General features: G+C 40.4%; 1 protein-coding gene across 2 annotated transcripts; it reads left to right on the plus strand.

Moving 5' to 3' along the window:
* The first annotated feature begins 3,381 nt into the window (after positions 1 to 3,381).
* Positions 3,382 to 20,920, plus strand: mapk7 (mitogen-activated protein kinase 7). 2 transcript variants are annotated; one of them, XM_058621688.1, is made up of 7 exons: positions 3,382 to 3,600; positions 5,654 to 5,934; positions 6,122 to 6,287; positions 7,649 to 9,174; positions 9,778 to 10,820; positions 11,000 to 11,130; positions 20,508 to 20,920. In XM_058621688.1, exons 2-7 carry the CDS (start codon positions 5,658 to 5,660, stop codon positions 20,653 to 20,655), a joined length of 3,291 nt encoding a protein of 1,096 aa, XP_058477671.1. In that variant the 5' UTR covers positions 3,382 to 3,600; positions 5,654 to 5,657; the 3' UTR covers positions 20,656 to 20,920. The 2 variants fall into 2 exon arrangements, with proteins under 2 accessions (XP_058477671.1, XP_058477672.1); XM_058621689.1 differs by having other exon boundaries at positions 5,657 to 5,934.
* The last annotated feature ends 268 nt before the right edge of the window (positions 20,921 to 21,188 follow it).

Below are 21,188 nucleotides of genomic sequence, written 5' to 3' on the forward strand. Positions count from 1 at the left end.
GTAGGTGTTTTTTAAAGATTTGTTTGTTAATAAAGTGTCAAACTCATTCCCATGGAGGAGCTCATTTTTACACACCATGAGTTGGAAATGTCTTCAAATTCCCTCAGGTGGCCATTTTTGTTGTGGCAATATTACATTTAGAACATTCTAATCACACAATGCTCTGCAAGCCATTTTTGATCCATCCTTTAAATGTATTTACTTATTAAACTATTTATTACCTCTGTGACCTCTGAACGTCTGTGACCATGACTTAACCAGACTGCATAAGCAAGTCTCGTCAGGTCATTTAGCAGCTAGACCTGATCACATTCCTGTTATATCTGTACAACTAAATATCATGTCTGACAAACGTAAAAGAACCATCAACAAAGAAATCCAGACCGTTTCTCAAGAGTGACCTATCCATATACTGTAGAGCAAAAACCTACAACTGCTCTTTATTTTTGCAAATAAACATTTGTAATTATTCACTCATTATTCTTTTATTGTGTGTGTGTGTGTGTGTGTGTGTGGACAGGTCTTCATGTTGGGGGGCCTGGTTTGTCTTGGACCCATCAAATGGGTCTTCAAAGAAAAAGGTTGTGAACCACTGCATTATACAGTTCGACATCTGCACTGTGTGACGTGAGAAATACTATATTGTATATACATGTGACATAATCCATTTTTCTACAATAGTGACGTGGTGTGAAAAAATAGACATCACAAGAATCTGCCTCTGTTACCCCCATCCTGAAAGGGCAGGGTTGGATCCTGCTGACCTCAATAACTATCGGCCAATTTCCAACCTCCAGTTTCTCAGCAAGATCCCTGAAAGAGTAGTTTCTGCCCATCTCCATCATCACATGTCCACCAATGAGCTCTATGTAACATTCCAATCTGCCTACAGGACCCTCCATAGGACTGACACGGCCCTGGTCAAGATCACGAATGATCTTGTGATGGCTGCCGACTCTGGTTGCATCAACATCCTGGTCTTGCTTGCTTAGACGCCTTTCCACCAACCTGGGTGTCATTCTGGACTCTACTCTATCATTTAACACACACATCAAATCTGTCACAAAATCAGCATTTTTTCATCTCAAAAAATATCTCCCGACTCCAGCTGTCGATGAAACCCTCGTCCATTCCTTCATCACATCACGCCTGGACTACTGTAATGCCGTCCTGTTTGGGGTCCCGAAGAAAACCCTGGATAGGATCCAACACGTCCAGAACTCTGCTGCTAGGGTTCTCACTCGGACCAAACCTTGGCAACACATCACCCCCACACTGAAACAACTGCACTGGCTCCCCGTTAAGTTCCGGATCACCTTCAAGCTTCTCCTCCTTTGCTGCAAGTCTCTCCATTCACTTGCTCCACATCATCTGTCCGACCTCCTCCATGTTGGCACAGCGCCCCCTGTGGGGGGTAAAGCAGTAGATGATGGATGGTTAGGGTAAGGAGATATACACAGTGAAAAACAAGGTACACACTTACAGAATGTTGCTTTCACTTCTGCAGTATTGCCAGAGAAGTACCATTTGATGGTCACCTGCTGCACATATGCCTTTTAAAATTTAAACAAGAAAATGAATGTTCCTTCCACTGTACATCGTATGTGTATGTTTACAATTTGACCAGGTGATTTCACTTTTTATTCAAGCAAATATTCAGTCGACATGTTATTATTGTGTGTGGACAATTATTGTTCATTTTCGTCTCTGTAAAAAAAAGAATTGTACCTTTTCAGTGTGTACATTACTGTACCATAGTATTGTGAAGGTACATACTTTATGTTTCTGAATTATACTTAAACTGGCACAGTTTCATAAGGTATTACTTAATGAGTACAACACTGTCTATCAGCAACAACCATGTGTACTCTGTACCTCTTCTTTTGAGTGTGTGGAGGTCATTATGTCTACGAGTGTCCTCACAGCTCAGTGTTTGTCTCAGTGAGATAATGTGACACTCAACTCAAAAGGAATATATCTCAGACAGTAACAACAATCCAAATACAATAATATAAGTAACAATGAGGATTGCTGTAATAACAACAACAACAACAACAACAACAATAATAATATTCTACAACATCTATACATATCAACAGAACCCTAACACAATCTGCCCTTTATCTACTGAGACAGTTTGACAAATCTAATGTAAATCCAAGTGATTAAAGGAACATACAGATGCAAAGGAGTTAGCTGAACGTAACAGGCACAGAACTCAAAGTAAGATTAAGATTTCAATCTTGAAGTTGATCAATATAGTTTTACAAAGATATAGGCCAACAATTCGGGACCCACAGATGGGTCCCCCCACAACAAATTTGCAGAATCCGACCATTTATTTAAGATTTGTGTGAATTGTATAAATATGATTACTGAATTAATTGTCAACTATTTTGATTATTTATTAATTACTGTTTTTTTTTTTTTTTTTTTTTAATAATTAAAACAAATTCTCAGACTTTTCAGATTCTTACATTTGAATATTATCTTGTTTCTTTGCTCCACAAAAACAAAACAGAATGATTTTTGTTTGTGGACAAAAGACATCAAAAGACAGAACATCATCATTTCAGGGTTTTAATCAAGTTAATTATTCATCGAAAAAATTATCGTCAGATAATCAAATTCTGGTTTAATTATATAGCACCAATTCAAAACATACATTATCTCAAGGCACTTAACATGGTAATGTCATGTTGCAGCCAATATAACATGTTTAAAATGACATTTGAATTAATTTACCAAACATCTTTCAGAAATGATTTGTTTACCAATTCAAAACTGGGTGTTACGGATATAGCTGTTACATTATGCACAGATTTGCTTTAATGGTAGTTTCTTCAAAATTTGGATTACCATATACAGTGTAATATAATATAATATAATATAATACAATACAATACAATACAATACAATATAATATAATATAATATAATGTAATATAATATAATATAATATAATATAATATAATATCATATAATACAATACAATATAATATAATATAATATAATATAATACAATATAATATAATACAATATAATATACTAATTATTATTAGTAATAATAATATAATTATCATCACAATAGGTGCTGCTGGCAAAGCTGCCACTATTATTTATAACACAATGAAAGTATCATATTATTATTACTAATGTAAAAAATAGTTGTTTTCTTCTTTTAAATGTCTTCAAAGAGTTTGGAGTGTTCCACTCGTGTTTCCTGATGTGGATCTTTCTCAACTAACTAACTTCCCATAAACAGCGTCGCCACAACCCAAAAACACACAGACCCTTGTGTGTGGACCCATGTCCCGCCTTCCACGCGTCCTCCTCTCCTATTGGACAGTCGACGGAACGTCGCCTCACCTGGTTGGCTAGTCACTTGTCACTCAAACGCAACAAGGAAAAGCTACGAAGAGGCGGCAGACGGACAAAAACAAGTGTTAGCAGCGACACTGTGGGATTCAGAGCACATTTCTAAATGTTTGGTTTGGTTTACATGGCCGGACAATCTTCCGGTACCTGCGACAACCTCTACAAGATGTCGCGTGTGATGAAATAACGCAGAAAGGCCTGCTTCAGTGTCCCGGAGCTTCAGGTAACTAGCCTACGCCCCTGCGTCAACAGTGGCTCAGCAGGTCTTTGTCACGGAGAGAGCTCGTGTCCTGCACTTCCTCAGTGTCGCTAGTGAAAATACACACTCGTGTTCAGGTTTCTTTCACTTCTCGTGTCAGGCTAACACTCGTCAAGTCACTCCTCGCTCTTTCGTTCTCCTTTTTTTTTAAAAAAAAGGCCCATAATTACTGTCAATTCATAGGTATTTCAATGAAATATTCGTATATTTACCATCGCAATATGAGAGCTGCTCCTCTTTTATTTATCTAAGTATGTATCTAGTGTGAGACCAATGCAGTTTGACTTCTTAAAACTTCTTAATTAACACATTCTTGATAACTTTAGAGATATATCTGAGGCAAAACTTTCATATATGTTCAACCTTTTTAATAATAATATTGAGTAGACTTCTTATTATTACATATTGTTACTGGGTTATTGCACATCCCTATTCGAGATGTTTTAATCTTGCAAATGTGTTTCATTGTTGCTGTGAAAGTACGTGACAGTACAATAAGAGTGAGTGAGGTGTGTGTGTGTGTGTGTGTAAACTAAAGTACTACAGTGGGCAGGACTGTTGGATCATAGTTTAAAGGTCATGTGCAGGTTGGATCATGGCTGTCATCAGATTTTCATACTTTCACAACCATGTTATCAAATTATTATTTTTTTGGCCCCAAACCATGTATTTATGTATAGATGGCTTTCACAGAGGAGTAATGATCTGAATGATCTGAATGATCTGAAATCAGAAAACAAAAAACTATGGACATAGTAAAGTCTATGAAGTAGGATGGAGGTAGGATTTGACCACTGGGGGTGACGCTTTGCTGGTGCTAAAACTACTCAGTTTGGATGGAAGTCTATAGGAAAATGAGCTTCTAATTCTCACTACAGTAACATAAATGTTCTCATACAAACCTTCTCTCTAAATAAACACAATATTATTCCAGGAAACGTTTTCATCCATATGCCCCCCCCCCCCCCCTTTATTCCACTAAGTATACATTACAATATTCACTGCCTAGTGTCCACTTAAAAAACAGGGTCACACACTGTAATATTTTGTTGAAGCGCCTTTAGCTTTGATTACTCACTCATTCACTGTGGCATTGTTTCAGTTAGCTTCTGCAATGTCACAGGATTTATTTGCGTCCAGTGTTGCATTCATTTTTCACCAAGATCTTGTGCTGATGATGGGAGAGTCGGATCACTGCACAAAGCCTTCTCCAGCACATCCCAGAGATTCTCAGTGGGGTTCAGGTCTGGACTCTGTGGTGAAAATGATGTCTCATGCTCCCTGAAACAGCCCAATCGATCCTGGCATTGTCATCATGGAATATGCCCGTGCCATCGGGGAAGGAATAATCCATTGATGGAATAATCTGCTCCTTCACGTGGTCAGCTGACCTCATTCATTGGGCACAGAATGTTGCTGAACCTGGACCTGACCAACTGTTTTGGTCCAGACCGTGTATATAATCACAGAAACAGAGACATAATGAACCACTAACCGCATAAAGTGAAAGTGATCATAAAGCAAAACGCTGCACAATCTCCAAACACAAGGAGAAGCAACAAATGCAAACACAACAAAGACACGGGGGTCTGGCATCGTTCACTTCTCAAAGTAGCAGATGCTGGTTTTACACAAAATGCAAAATGTGGGGTTTTGAGATTTTATCACTTTAGGACTCATTTTCAAAAGAATGTTGTGTTCAAGCAGCGTTTGGCCATATTTATATGACACGTAAATATTAAAATACGAAATGAAAGTAATATTTACAGTGTATTATCCCGCTCCACTGAAAAGCACTAACATCATCAAATGTTTCATGAGCCCAGAGGAACAGCCTGTGTGCAGCTTTGTACCTTGATCATGATATCATATATAGATATTATTTATAAGCCGTATCACCCAGCTTTACAGAAATATTGATTTGATTAATATCGTGATATATATCAATACATGTATATATCATTCTGTGATGTGGAACCTGTAAAATAACACCCGCTAATGTCTCACTTTTTCCCAGAAGAATGTCGACGAAGGAGGGTGGAGAAGGTAAAAATGGTCCATTTTTGGCCTTGTCACCTGAAAGAATGGCCACAGACAAAAACAGAGACAACCAGTGTCCGTCCAGAGTCGAAGCGACATGTGACGCCACAGACACCAGCACTGCAGCCAAAAACCTGGCTATCCTCAAAGCTCACTCTCTGGATGTGAAGTTTGATGTGGGCGAAGAGTATGATGTCATAGAAACCATCGGCACTGGGGCTTACGGTGTTGTCTCCTCTGCTAGGAGACGTGACAATGGTAGGCACGGAACACACACACACACACACACACACACACACACCTCATGCTTTCACACAAGGGAGTAGGTTTGGTTACAAGACTGATGGGAACACTCATTCCTTGTTTTGCCATATGTGAACTATGATCTCCAGAGAGCGTCCAGATCTTTCGTGCATGCTGTCTGAATAATATTCATATTTTACAGGCCAGCAGGTGGCGATAAAAAAGATCTCCAATGCTTTCGAAGTGGTGACGAATGCTAAGCGAACTTTGCGAGAACTGAAGATTCTGAAGCACTTCAAGCATGACAACATCATCGCCATCAAAGACATCCTGCAGCCCAACCTTCCTCACTCGGCCTTTAAGTCTGTGTATGTGACTTTTGTTTTCCACACACGTTTAATGAATAGGAGTTTCTATAGTTTCTATAGTTTATAAAGTCAATCTGAAACTATGATGGAAGTTTAACTGAAATCAGTTGGTCCTTGTGTCTCCACTAGCAGCCGTGTTTTCAGTCATTTCTCATGGTGATTCTTGTCACAGGTGACAGTACCGTAGACCAGTGGTTCCCAACCTTTTTTCCTTAAAGCCCCCCTTGCTTGTGTCCAGGACAAACCAGGAGCCGCCCGACCCAAACCCCAGTCCAGGGCACGCACACATAAAAATAGGTTTTTGTTCCTATTCTCACAGTGTATATGGATAAAAACTGTCCTGTTCTTCCGTTAAATCAAAACCAAGGTATTGCCTTGTTTTCTTTTTTTGATCCCGGTGAGTCTTTGGTACTTTTACGTTTCTCACACAACAGGAACGTGATCGGGACAAATAGGTGAATAAACTGAAAGGTGGACCAAACAAGTGATAGTTTTCATTTGGGTGATACTGACTTGTGATTTTCCAGTAGAGTGTCTGATTGGGATGCACAAATATAGTTATATTAACCTCACAAACTCAAGAGCAGTCAAAGCTCTGTGCCCCCCCATATGATCTCTGGCGCCCCCCTAAGGGGGGCTTGGACCCCAGGTTGGGAACCATGGCCTTAGACAACCACACTTCAAATTCATTTAATGGCGCATTACCACCGGCTCTACTCGCCACGTCACGGCATGGTTTAAGTAGTGTTTCCTCTAGCATAGTCACCTGGTACCTGGAACTATTTTTAGTACCAGGCGAGGTTCCAAAAGCGTGCTGAGTAGGTAACTATGTGATGATTGGTCAGACTGCCGTCACAGGAAGAGACGTCCCACACACAAATCAAGCCAAACAGCACGAACTGTACATGAGTTAAAACTACTTAACAATCCTAAAAACAACTACCAGGGAAACCTCTATATTTAACAGAGGAGTCTCTTACAGTGGAGTGGCGGGTTTAGGGACAGCGCTGGCGATCACACACTGTAGTCTGTGGAGTAGGAGTCTGTGCTCTAGAGACGTGTTGACAGAAATCAAGCCGAACTGTAGAGTAGAGAACTGTAGTGATGACTCCACCCACGTTTAGTAGGTACTTTGATTTTGTGGTGGAGAAGCAACCTAATCGTGCCGTGCCGTGCCGTGCCGAGGCGAGTAGAGCTGTGGAAATACGTCATAAGGTGCCTTGGTACTTTGTGTTTTGACATTTAGAGTCAGTTTTTCTGAGGGAACTTCTTGTGGTTTTGGTGAATTTGTATGTTGTACAATTTCCTGCTGCACATGTTGCACGATGTCTCGATTCACTGTTTCCTTCCCTCGTTTGCAGGTACGTGGTACTGGACCTCATGGAGAGCGACTTGCACCAGATCATACACTCTGCCCAGACGCTCACACCAGAACACACGCGCTACTTTCTGTACCAGCTCCTCCGTGGCCTTAAGTATGTGCACTCTGCCAACGTCATCCACCGTGACCTCAAACCCTCCAACCTGTTAGTGAACGAGAACTGCGAGCTGAAGATCGGTGACTTTGGCATGGCTCGGGGTCTCAGCTCGCACCCCGAGGAGTCTCATTCCTTTATGACTGAATATGTTGCGACGCGATGGTACCGTGCTCCTGAACTGCTGCTGTCTCTCAATCACTATAGCTTGGCCATTGACTTGTGGTCTGTGGGCTGCATCTTTGCTGAAATGTTGGGGCGGAAACAGCTTTTTCCTGGAAAACACTACGTCCATCAGCTCCAGTTGATCTTGTCTGTGTTAGGAACTCCTCCTGAGGGCTTGATTGGTGCTATCAGAGCTGACAGAGTGCGCTCCTACATTCAGAGTCTTCCGTCACGCTCAGCTGTGCCTTTAGCCAAACTCTACCCACAGGCTGAAGCGGAGGCTTTGGACCTGCTCAGGGCCATGTTGCACTTTGACCCCCGTGAACGAATCAGTGTGACACAAGCGCTGGAACACCCGTACCTGTCCAAGTACCATGACCCAGATGATGAGCCAGTCTGTGTGCCAGCTTTTGACTTTGAGTTTGATAATCTGTCCATGAACAAAGAGCAAATTAAAGAGGCAATTCTAATGGAGATCCAGGACTTTCATAGAAACAAGAAGATCACTCATCAGAGACTGCAGTTCAGGCCTTTGGCGCGGGGGAATGGCAGAGCGGCAGCACAAAGTACGAACCAACGTAAAGCCCAGGACTCCCTGGCCAAAACCACACTGGTTCCCATGGCACAACACCCCCAAGCAGCACAGTTACAACAACAGCAGCGGCAGATGAGAGAAATGGAATCTCAACAAGACCACAGACCACCGAAAGGGAACTATGCATTTACTAAAGTACTGCAAACCTTCAATAAGCCCCCATCACTTCTACAGGCTACCCTGCCTCATCATTTGCCTCTTCTCTCCAAAAATGAAAGTGGCCCAGTCGACGTAGACATGCCCAGTGCCAATTCAGACAGCGACCAGCCAGAGACCATAGATTTAACAACACCAGTGTCCACTCAAGAAGCACCCTCACAAACCATAGGAAACAGTGAGGCACAGCCACAGCCCACCAGCAGGCCAGCCCCTCTTTCTCAGCACAACCACAACCAGAGCCAGTCCAGGACCCAGGTCCACACCAGTGTCCCTGCGACGCCAGCACAGATCATTACACCTCTACCCACTACTGTGCCTTCCCTGTCTCTGTCTGTGGCACAAGCCAAATCACTGTCTCACTCGCTCTCACAGTCTCTGTCCAAGAATGCCAGGCCTCCTCCAGCTCAAGGAGAAGCGACAAGAAAAGAAGGAGCCATTTCAGAGGACACTAAAGCTGCACTCAAAGCAGCTTTATTAAATAAATCCAGGGGTGGTAAGTCTTCCATATCAAGATATATATATATATATATATATATATGTATGTATCTACATATATATGTATATATGTATATATATATATATATATATATATATACTGTATATATGTACATATATGTGTATATATGTATATATATATATATATGTATATGTATATATATGTAGATATATATATATATATATAAATATATATCTTTGAAATATTTCATGTCGTTGACAAAATTGAATGAAAGTGATATTTAAGGTGTTTTGTGTGCTCTGAGGTACAGAGTGAATCATGCTCCTGAGACACAGAGGCTCACGTGGCTGCAGCAAATAAAAACAGACACATTCTACTACATTCTATGACACTTTAAGTTAACAATACATTCAGAATCTGTTAAGCACTTAATCTCGCTGTTAGACGCCTTTTCTGCTACAAAAGGAGCTGCTGGTCTACTGCTGCCTACTTTGGTAAATTTGTCAGAGTCAAATCCAAACTCGGGATCACAAACACCAAAATCACTGATGGAGGCAGCAGTGGATCAATAACCTCTGTGCTGTGAGCATTGAAATAGACTGTGGTGCAAGTCTCTTTAATGTAACGTCTCGATTGCAGATGGAGGAGTGTCTGCACTGGGCATGGATCCCGCTGGTGGAGGAGGAGGAATGCTGTCCTCCCTGTCGTCTTTTCAGGACTCTCGCCGGCCCGTCACGGCCCAAGAGCGTCAACGAGAGAGAGAGGAGAAGAGACGGAAGAGGCAGGAGCGAGCGAGAGAGAGGGAGAGGAAGATGAAGGAGAAGGAGAGGAGGGAGGGGAAGCAGGGGGACTCGCTGGGCGGCGTCCTCCTGAGTGACAATGACAAAAGTCTTTTGCAGAGGTGGACAAAGATGATGGACAGCCGCACTGAGAGGAGCGTTGACAAGGACTGCAATGTAAAGTGGGCTGTAGCAAGTAGTGATGGCACTCAAGCAACTCTGAATAATAACACTGATAAAGACGTGAAGAAGGTTCAGCCACATGAACAGAAACCCGTCCAGACAAGCTTGTTTCCGCCGCCCAGCGCTCCATCACTGCTGTTCTCCATGAGCCAGAGGAAACCAGCAGATGCAGTTGTTACTGTAGGTGGAGGGATCGATGCAGCGACCAGTGACTTTGTTAAAAACAACATGCTCAAACCTCAGAGCAACGGACAGAGTGCTTTCAGCTGTCTAGGGAACTGGAGCGGCCAACAGTTGGAGGCAAGGCAACACATGAAGCAGCAGCAGCAGCAGCAGCAGCAGCAGCAGCCTCTGCCGTCGAGCTTCCTCCAGCCGCAGCTCCAAACTCAACCTCATCCCCACACTCAGTCGCAGCTGCTTCCACTGGAGACTTTTTTGACCAAAGTCCCATCATTAACCAGCCAAGAGACAAATGGTAATGTAGACATCAGAGCTCACAATAACCTCAACAACCACCCAATGACAAGGGCCGGGCCCCTAGATAAGCTGTGTCCCACAGCGGCAGAGAAATCAGGGCCACAGGCTGCAAACCCTCTTCGTGGGGCTTTAGGAGTCCCCACTCAGCTTCAGCCCAGTGTGGGTTTCACAGACACGGGACAACAGGGGTCCACCAGCACCGCTGACATCCACACAGTAACACTACAGCTCTCAAAGTCCCAGGTTGGTCTGCTTTTTGTCTTTCCTGTTGTGTTGTGATGACTACATGTAAGATAAGTGACCAGGTATGGCTTCTATATTAATATAAACACACAAGCTTTAAATACCACAATCCACTACTGGCCTTAAACTGATCTAAAGGACACAGAGTTCCTTTTTACCACATGTTTTCTCCCGATCAGGTGGAGGATATTTTACCTCCGGTGTTCTCAGTCACCCCTAAAGGCAGTGGTGCTGGATACGGTGTGGGCTTCGACCTGGACGACCTTCTCAACCAGTCTCTCACAGACCTGCAGCACTGTGACCGAGACAGGTGAGGGCAACACACCCTGTTATCTGTGGGTCTAAATCATCAGTGATGTTTTCACATCGCCACAGGTCGTCACAGTACATTAGATGGCATTTTATGCATTTTTCATTCTTACAACAAATAAATGAAATACACATCCGTATGCGTTGAGAGTAAGGGGACTAAAATAAAACAAAATAGAATTATAAGAAAAATAAATGTATAGATAAAATAAAAAATATATATACATATAAACACACATTATAAAAAATAAGATGGCATTTGTTAATCACACATACACATTGTCTTAATATCATACTTAGATTGTACAGGCCACTGTCATTTTCCTTCTTTTACATTATGGTTATAAAGACATCATCATTTAAGTTTCATTTAAAGGCGACATAGAATGCTTGTATCACACATATATGTTAATTATGGAGGTCTACTTACATATATTAACTTGTTTTCATGGTCACGTATATGTTAGTTATGGAGGTATACTTACATATATTAACTTGTTTTCATGGTCACGTATATGTTAGTTATGGAGGTCTACTTACATATATTAACTTGTTTTCATGGTCACACATATATGTTAATTATGGAGGTCTACTTACATATATTAACTTGTTTTCATGGTCACATATATGTTAGTTATGGAGGTCTACTTACATATATTAACTTGTTTTCATGGTCACGTATATGTTAGTTATGGAGGTCTACTTACATATATTAACTTGTTTTCATGGTCACACATATATGTTAGTTATGGAGGTCTACTTACATATATTAACTTGTTTTCATGGTCACGTATATGTTAGTCATGGAGGTCTACTTACATATATTAACTTGTTTTCATGGTCACGTATATGTTAGTCATGGAGGTCTACTTACATATATTAACTTGTTTTCATGGTCACGTATATGTTAGTTATGGAGGTCTACTTACATATATTAACTTGTTTTCATGGTCACATATATGTTAGTTATGGAGGTCTACTTACATATATTAACTTGTTTTCATGGTCACGTATATGTTAGTTATGGAGGTCTACTTACATATATTAACTTGTTTTCATGGTCACATATATGTTAGTTATGGAGGTCTACTTACATATATTAACTTGTCTTCATGGTCACATATATGTTAGTTATGGAGGTCTACTTACATATATTAACTTGTTTTCATGGTCACACATATATGTTAATTATGGAGGTCTACTTACATATATTAACTTGTTTTCATGGTCACATATATGTTAGTTATGGAGGTCTACTTACATATATTAACTTGTTTTCATGGTCACGTATATGTTAGTTATGGAGGTCTACTTACATATATTAACTTGTTTTCATGGTCACGTATATGTTAGTCATGGAGGTCTACTTACATATATTAACTTGTTTTCATGGTCACGTATATGTTAGTTATGGAGGTCTACTTACATATATTAACTTGTTTTCATGGTCACGTATATGTTAGTTATGGAGGTCTACTTACATATATTAACTTGTTTTCATGGTCACGTATATGTTAGTTATGGAGGTCTACTTACATATATTAACTTGTTTTCATGGTCACATATATGTTAGTTATGGAGGTCTACTTACATATATTAACTTGTTTTCATGGTCACATATATGTTAGTTATGGAGGTCTACTTACATATATTAACTTGTTTTCATGGTCACATATATGTTAGTTATGGAGGTCTACTTACATATATTAACTTGTTTTCATGGTCACATATATATGTTAGTTATGGAGGTCTACTTACATATATTAACTTGTTTTCATGGTCACATATATGTTAGTTATGGAGGTCTACTTACATATATTAACTTGTTTTCATGGTCACGTATATGTTAGTCATGGAGGTCTACTTACATATATTAACTTGTTTTCATGGTCACGTATATGTTAGTTATGGAGGTCTACTTACATATATTAACTTGTTTTCATGGTCACATATATGTTAGTTATGGAGGTCTACTTACATATATTAACTTGTTTTCACGGTCACATATATGTTAGTTATGGAGGTCTACTTACATATATTAACTTGTTTTCATGGACACATATATGTTAGTTATGGAGGTCTACTTACATATATTAACTTGTTTTCACGGTCACATATATGTTAGTTATGGAGGTCTACTTACATATATTAACTTGTTTTCATGGACACATATATGTTAGTTATGGAGGTCTACTTACATATATTAACTTGTTTTCATGGACACATATATGTTAGTTATGGAGGTCTACTTACATATATTAACTTGTTTTCACGGTCACATATATGTTAGTTATGGAGGTCTACTTACATATATTAACTTGTTTTCATGGTCACATATATGTTAGTTATGGAGGTCTACTTACATATATTAACTTGTTTTCATGGTCACATATATGTTAGTTATGGAGGTCTACTTACATATATTAACTTGTCTTCATGGTCACATATATGTTAGTTATGGAGGTCTACTTACATATATTAACTTGTTTTCATGGTCACGTATATGTTAGTTATGGAGGTCTACTTACATATATTAACTTGTTTTCATGGTCACATATATGTCAGTTATGGAGGTCTACTTACATATATTAACTTGTTTTCATGGTCACATATATGTTAGTTATGGAGGTCTACTTACATATATTAACTTGTTTTCATGGTCACACATATATGTTAGTTATGGAGGTCTACTTACATATATTAACTTGTTTTCATGGTCACATATATGTTAGTTATGGAGGTCTACTTACATATATTAACTTGTTTTCATGGTCACATATATGTTAGTTATGGAGGTCTACTTACATATATTAACTTGTTTTCATGGTCACATATATGTTAGTTATGGAGGTCTACTTACATATAGTAACTTGTTTTCATGGTTAAAAACCTCCTAATCGCTGCAAACGAGCCGATCAAAATATCTCCTCACTGACGCTCTCGTCAGCCGCGCTGTTTCAGACCAAAACCACACCCCCAGAACCAGGACTGTGTTGTGATTGGCCAGCCAACGAGAGCTTTCCTACTGTCCTGTGATTGGCCAGGTACCTGGAAGTGACGTAATAGATAGGCCAGCGCTCAGATACACAGCTCCCCCTCTGGCACGGTGGATGCTCTGCATCTCAGCAGCTACAACGAGACTAGTTCTTCTTCTTCTTCTGCGGTTGAATGTACGCAACCGGATGTGCCCGGACTAGTGCCCGCACCGGGAGGCGCTACGGTGGTGAGGATTTCTGATGACGACATCAAATTAAGGAAGTGTCGATCCGCTTCGCAGAGCCCAGGAAAACAATACAACACTATTTTCTCAGCAGTGGCTGAACTGTTTGTTCTGAAACTTTAGGGTTTCATAAACGAGGTAATGATGCAGATACACACACAAACGCAGCGTTAATTGGAGCTTCCGGTCTATGTCACCTTCAAGTGTGTTTGTATGAGGAAATCACGCATGTGGCACATTTCCACGAGCTTGACTCGTTCCCACTAGCACAGTTACCTGTTACATTTTTTTAGTACCTGCTCTGGCGAGGTTCCAAGCGAGCTGTCGGCCACCGATTTGGTCAGAGTGTCGTCACAAGAATCAAGCCCAACTGTAGATGAGTTAAAAAGACTTAACAATCCTAAAAATGAGGGTTCATCTCCAACAATTACCAGGAAAATGTCTACAATCTCCATATCTAACAGAGGAGTCGCGGCAGGGTTTCCATCTGTGCTCCGCTCATGGAGGAAGAACTCACTCTAATGATTCAGTTACACTGAAAACAACCAGTCACTCGTTTGTGTTTGAGTGTGTGTGTGTGTGTGTGTGTGTGTGTGTGTGTGTGTGTGTCACGGCAGTTTCATGCAGCCGTGCACCGATGACTCCGCCCACGTTGAGTAGGTACTATTGTGTAGTGGCGAGGCGAGCTGGGACCACAGGTGGAACAGGGGCTATAGTTAGCCCTGTAGCCTGTAGCACGCTCACGCTCACTCAAACATGGCGGCCAGAAAGGACATCAGAAAAAACAGCTCATAAAGTCTTAGTTGGTCTGCTGAAGTCCAAGATAACTCCTCAGTCTTTCACACACTTTAATTGTATTTTCTATATCGTGCCAGATCACAACACAAGTCATTTAACACGTCTATCTATACCTTGTCCTTTTATCAAACTAACCGAAATAGCCTTGATGTTATTTATCTTATTTACACGACGGCATGTTCTCTGCTCTCTGCGGTGTACATACACACACACACACACACACACACGATATATATCTGGATAATGTTTCCCCCAAAACATTATAGCATATTAGATCAAATGTTTTCCAGAGGCAAACCCTTTAAAAATAAACAAACAGTCTGTTATACATTCAAGCCACATGCCAAAGGTCAGAGGTCACTAAAAAACACACACACACACGCATGCATGCGTGCGTGTGTGTGTGTGTGTGTGCGTGCGTGCGTGCGTGCGTGCGTGCGTGCGTGTGCGTGCGTGCGTGCGTGCGTGCGTGCGTGCGTGTGTGTGTGTGTAGGGACACAGGGAGAGGGAGAGGGGAAATAGGTGTGTGTGCATGTCTTAAGCGGTGGTGAACATAACAACACTGGCTCTAGTTCTTCTGCTCCAGGTTCAAGTGTAGAAAAGTGCTTTTCTCGTACACACACACACACACACACACACACACCCTCAGAGACAGCAGTGTTTGTATGTTGGCAGCCATGAGGTTCCTTCAGCCATAAAAATAGGCCATAACGTGGCCTAATAGCGACGCCAGCGACCACAGTCAAGTGTTTTCCCGGGGCCAGAGCGGGCGACATAGAATCTTATCTGAAACTGCTGGCTACAGATAAACGTACATTCAGTAAAGTTATTATTCACGTCGGCAGTAATGACACCCGATTACGCCAATCGGAGGTCACGAAAGTTAATGTTAAGTCTGTGTGTAGGTACGCACAATCTATGTCGGACAACGTAATTTTCTCTGGTCCTTTGCCCAATGTAACCAGTGATGACATGTATAGCCGCATGTCATCATTCAATCGCTGGCTGTCGAGGTGGTGTCCAGAAAACAACATTGGGTTTTTAGATAACTGGCAAAACTTCTGGGGGAAACCTGGTCTCATGAAGAGAGACGGCGTCCATCCTACTTTGGATGGAGCAGCTCTCTTATCTAGCAGCTTAGAGCATTTTATTAGAAACCCATGACAAACCAGAGTTGAGACCAGGACACAGAGTTGCAGTCTTTCATGCTTCTCTGTGCTTCTTTACGAGCAGTCACCAATTAAAAACCCCATAGAGACTGTGTCTGTCCCTCGACCTACTAAAGTAAAAACTAAAGTAAATAAAGTAAATAAAGTAAATAAATCAATAACAAACAGAAGAGGAGTTAGACATTCTAACTTAATAAAGATTAATACTAACAATAAAATAGAGTCAAATAATACCACTTTTAAATGTGGACTATTAAATATTAGGTCTCTCTCCTCAAAATCTGTTTTAATAAATGATCTCATTTCTGACAACTGTATTGATTTATTCTGTGTAACTGAAACTTGGTTACATGAAGAAGATTACGTTAGTCTAAATGAGTCAACTCCACCCACTCATGCTAATACCCATATTCCTAGAAGCTCAGGCCGAGGAGGAGGTGTAGCAGCCATTTTTAATACTAGATTATTAATCAATCCCAAACCCAAACTAGGATATTCATCGTTTGAAAGCCTTATTCTTAATCTAGCTCATCCTAGTTGGAAATCACAAAAACCAGTTATGATAGTCACAGTTTATCGTCCACCTGCTCCTTATTCAGAGTTCCTATCAGAGTTCTCTGAGTTCTTATCTGAGTTGGTGCTTAAGACGGATAAAATCATAATTGTAGGGGATTTCAACATCCATGTAGATGTTGACCGTGATAGTCTTAGCTGCGCATTTAACTCGCTGTTGGAATCAATAGGTTTTATTCAACACGTTAATAAACCAACTCATTACCTTAATCACACCCTCGACCTTGTTTTAACTTATGGTATTGATATTGATAACTTAAACATAGTTCCTCAAAACCCTCTCCTTACTGATCATTATTTACTCACATTTAATTGTACAATAATGAACTACAATAACATAAATAAGAAATACAGCTACAGCCGGTGCCTGTCTGATAATAATATTAATACATTCAAAGAGACAGTGCAACCTTTATTTAACTCGGTGCCATATGTCAGTACATCTGAAGGTACCGTTTGTGATTTTACTCCCGCCCTCATAGATAACCTTGTTGATAGTACAGCGGCCTCACTGCGTACTACATTAGATTGTGTTGCCCCTCTGAAAAAGAAGGTGGTGAATCAGATGAGACGAGCACCATGGTTTAACTCCAATACTCGTGCTCTTAAACAGGGGTTACGTAGATTAGAAAGAAAATGGCGTTCCAATAACCTAGAGGAATTTTATATAGCCTGGAAAGATGGTTTTGTAGCTTACAAAAAAGCCCTACACAAAGCTAGAGCTGCCTATTATTCTTCTCTAATTGAAGAAAATAAGAATAATCATAGATTTCTTTTCAGCACTGTAGCCAGGCTGACACAGAGCCACAGCTCCACTGAACCATCTATTCCTTTAACACTGAGCAGTGATGACTTTATGAACTTTTTTGTGAATAAAATAACATCAATTAGAATAAATATTGATCATCTCCTCCCTCATATTGGGACTGACTCATCTTTTAGCACAAGAGCTTTAGAAGCACCAGGTGCACATTTAGACAGTTTCTCCCCTATAGATCTCCCTGAATTAACATCATTAGTTTCATCATCTAAGCCATCAACCTGTCAGTTAGATCCTATCCCCACCAAACTGTTTAAAGATGTCTTTCCTTTAATTAACAGCTCTATATTAACTCAAATTAATCTATCCTTATTAACTGGATATGTGCCCCAAACGTTTAAAATAGCAGTTATTAAACCCCTTCTCAAAAAAGCGACCCTTGACCCAGACATTTTAGCTAACTACCGACCTATATCTAATCTTCCCTTTGTTTCTAAAATCTTAGAAAAAGTAGTTGCTAATCAACTATGTGAATATTTGCGCATTAATGGCCTGTTTGAAGATTTTCAGTCAGGTTTTAGATTAAACCATAGCACAGAAACAGCACTAGTTAAAGTTAGTAATGATCTTCTCTTGGCTTCTGATAATGGTCTAGTCTCTTTACTTGTCCTGTTGGATCTTAGTGCTGCATTTGACACCATAGATCATAATATTCTACTGCAGAGACTGGAGCAGACTCTTGGTATCACAGGTGCTGCCCTCTGCTGGTTTAAATCATACTTATCTGATAGATTCCAGTTTGTTCATGTTAATGATAAAGCCTCACTTCAAACTAAAGTTAATTGTGGAGTTCCACAAGGCTCAGTGCTTGGGCCTATACTTTTTACCTTATATATGCTTCCTCTAGGGAACATTATTAGAAAGCACAACATACATTTTCATTGTTATGCAGATGACACACAGCTTTATTTATCAATGAGGCCGGATGAAATAAATCAGGTTGTTCAACTCCAGGAATGTCTCAGAGACATTAAGTCCTGGATGACCTGTAACTTTCTACTTTTAAACTCAGAAAAAACTGAGGTCATTATACTCGGCCCTAAACACCTCAGAGAAAAACTTTCCGATCACATTGTCACTTTAGATGACATCACCCTGGCTTCCAGTTCCACTGTGAGGAACCTTGGAGTTACTTTTGACCAGGAAATGTCATTTGACTCACACATTAAACTAATTTCCAGAACAGCCTTCTTCCACCTGCGGAACATTAAGAAAATTAGAAACATTCTGTCTTTACGGGATGCTGAAAAACTAGTTCATGCTTTTGTTACATCTAGATTAGATTACTGTAACTCCTTATTATCAGGATGTTCCAACAAGTCTGTTAGAACCCTTCAGTTAATTCAAAATGCTGCAGCACGAGTTCTGACAGGAACTAGAAAGAGAGACCATATAACTCCAGTGTTAGCTTCTCTACACTGGCTCCCTGTACAGTTTAGAATTAAATTTAAAATCCTCCTCCTCACGTACAAAGCACTTAATGGTCAGGCCCCTTCATACCTGAAAAACTTAGTCTTACCTTATCGCCCTAATAGACCACTTAGGTCACAAAATACAGGCTTACTTGTGGTTCCTAGAGTCTGCAAGAGCAGAATGGGAGGCAGAGCCTTTAGTTACCAGGCCCCTCTCCTGTGGAACCAGCTCCCAATGATAGTTCGGGGGGCGGACACTCTCTCTGTATTTAAAGTTAAACTTAAAACTTTCCTTTTTGATAAAGCTTATAGTTAGAGCTGGTTCAGGGAAACCTGGACCAGCTCTTAGTTATGCTGCTATAGAACTAGACTGCTGGGGGATTTTTTATCTGTGGTGCACGCACATTCACTCTCTCACACTCAGGATATGATTTTGACTTTTTATATGTCATTAACCTTGTCTCTTTCTCTCCCTAGTTTGTGTATTTCCTTCCTTCCCTCTCTCTCTCTCTCTCTGTATTCTCATCATGCAGGTTGCGGGACCAAGATCCAGTTTTCGAGGCTACCCACATCATCACCATTATTATTGTGCTATAATTAAAAAGTCAATATCATTAATTGTATTAACTTGTAACTTGATACAGTTGTTGTGTATCTGCTCCTGGTCTCTCTCTCTCTTCTGTCTCTACCTCATCTCCCTCTTGTCCTTTCTCTCCCCCCTCCCCTTTCTGTCCTCCACCTCTCCTCTGTCCCCGATTTTCCTTTCACCCCAACCGGTCGAGGCAGATGACTGCACATTTCTGAGCCTGGTTCTGCCAGAGATTTCTTCCTGTTAAGAGGGAGTTTTTTCTCTCCACTGATGCCTAGTGCTTGCTCATTGTGTGAACTGTTGGGGTTCTCTGCTCTCTTTGATGTTGTCTATGTACAGTGCCCTGAGATAATGTATGTTATGATTTGGCGCTATACAAATAAAATTGAATTGAATTGAATTGAATTGAACGTTTTCTATTAAATCTTTTTTGGTATCACATGACAGGTGAAACAGGTGTGTGTGTGTGTGTGTGTGTGTGTGTGTGTGTCGACTGTTGTTCTGAAAGAATCATTCATTCATTCATTTTCTACCACTTTAATCAGTGTTTTCAAAATAAAACATAGATGTGATAGTCAATGAAATGTAAATCAGTGATACCTGGTACCAGTGCTCTAAAGAAGGTGTAAAGAGTTGTTTAGTCAACAATGGCTTCATCAGCTTCCTTGTTGTTGATTCCTGTCAAAGCAGTGAAAACACTGAAAACACTGAAAACACTGAAAAGCACCAGCTGCAGATAAATGTTGTAAATCTTCTGTCTCTCAACACTTCCTGTCTTTTTCTCCTTCCTGCTGCAGTTTTGACTCCGCCCCCCTCTCAGCCTCCCTCTTATCTGATTGGAGTGAGGTTCACCGCATGACTCCCGCTGATCTGGAGTCTCTGCAGCAGGAGCTGCAGCTGGGCTCTCCCATGATCCTCTCTGATAGCATTCCTCCCGACACCTGACTTCCCCTCTCCGGAGGTTTGAAGTTGTGTAGAAGTGCCAAATTAATTTAACTAGATTTATACGATACTATAATTTATAATAGTTTTTTTTTTACTTTAGATTTATACAAGATTTTGTTTAGGTACCGTACAGTCTTTTCTTTTTACCGTTACGACGACACGTCTGTGCACCAGACGTCGTCTTTTCCATATTCAAATGAGTCTGATGATTTTTGATTTCTATGCTCAAACACACAAAATTAAAAGGAGGATATGGAACTTGTGATATTTCTTTTGTCTGACTTTATTTATTGTCTTCTACATGTGTTGATTTGGGTCATTTACAACACAACTGGAACCATTTGCTGATAGAGATTTCCACTAGACCTGCAGCTCATGATTATTTTCATCATCGAATAATCTGTGGATTATTCGATGATGAATCGTTTGGTCCATAAAATATCAGAAAACCCTAAAAAATGTTCAAACCTGGAAATGATGATGTTCTCAAATGTCTTGTTTTGTCCACAAACCAAAATGATGGACTTTTAATG

This window comes from Solea solea, chromosome 21 (genome assembly GCF_958295425.1).
Source record: "Solea solea chromosome 21, fSolSol10.1, whole genome shotgun sequence".
Classification (NCBI taxonomy): domain Eukaryota; kingdom Metazoa; phylum Chordata; class Actinopteri; order Pleuronectiformes; family Soleidae; genus Solea; species Solea solea.

Excerpts from the sequence above, each read along its gene's own strand:
- mapk7 (XM_058621688.1), top strand. The coding sequence starts at position 5,658 with ATGTCGACGAAGGAGGGTGGAGAAGGTAAAAATGGTCCATTTTTGGCC. Across the intron at positions 5,935-6,121 it reads TGCTAGGAGACGTGACAATG|GCCAGCAGGTGGCGATAAAA; the intron begins GTAGGCACGGAA and ends CATATTTTACAG. Across the intron at positions 11,131-20,507 it reads CAGCACTGTGACCGAGACAG|TTTTGACTCCGCCCCCCTCT; the intron begins GTGAGGGCAACA and ends TTCCTGCTGCAG.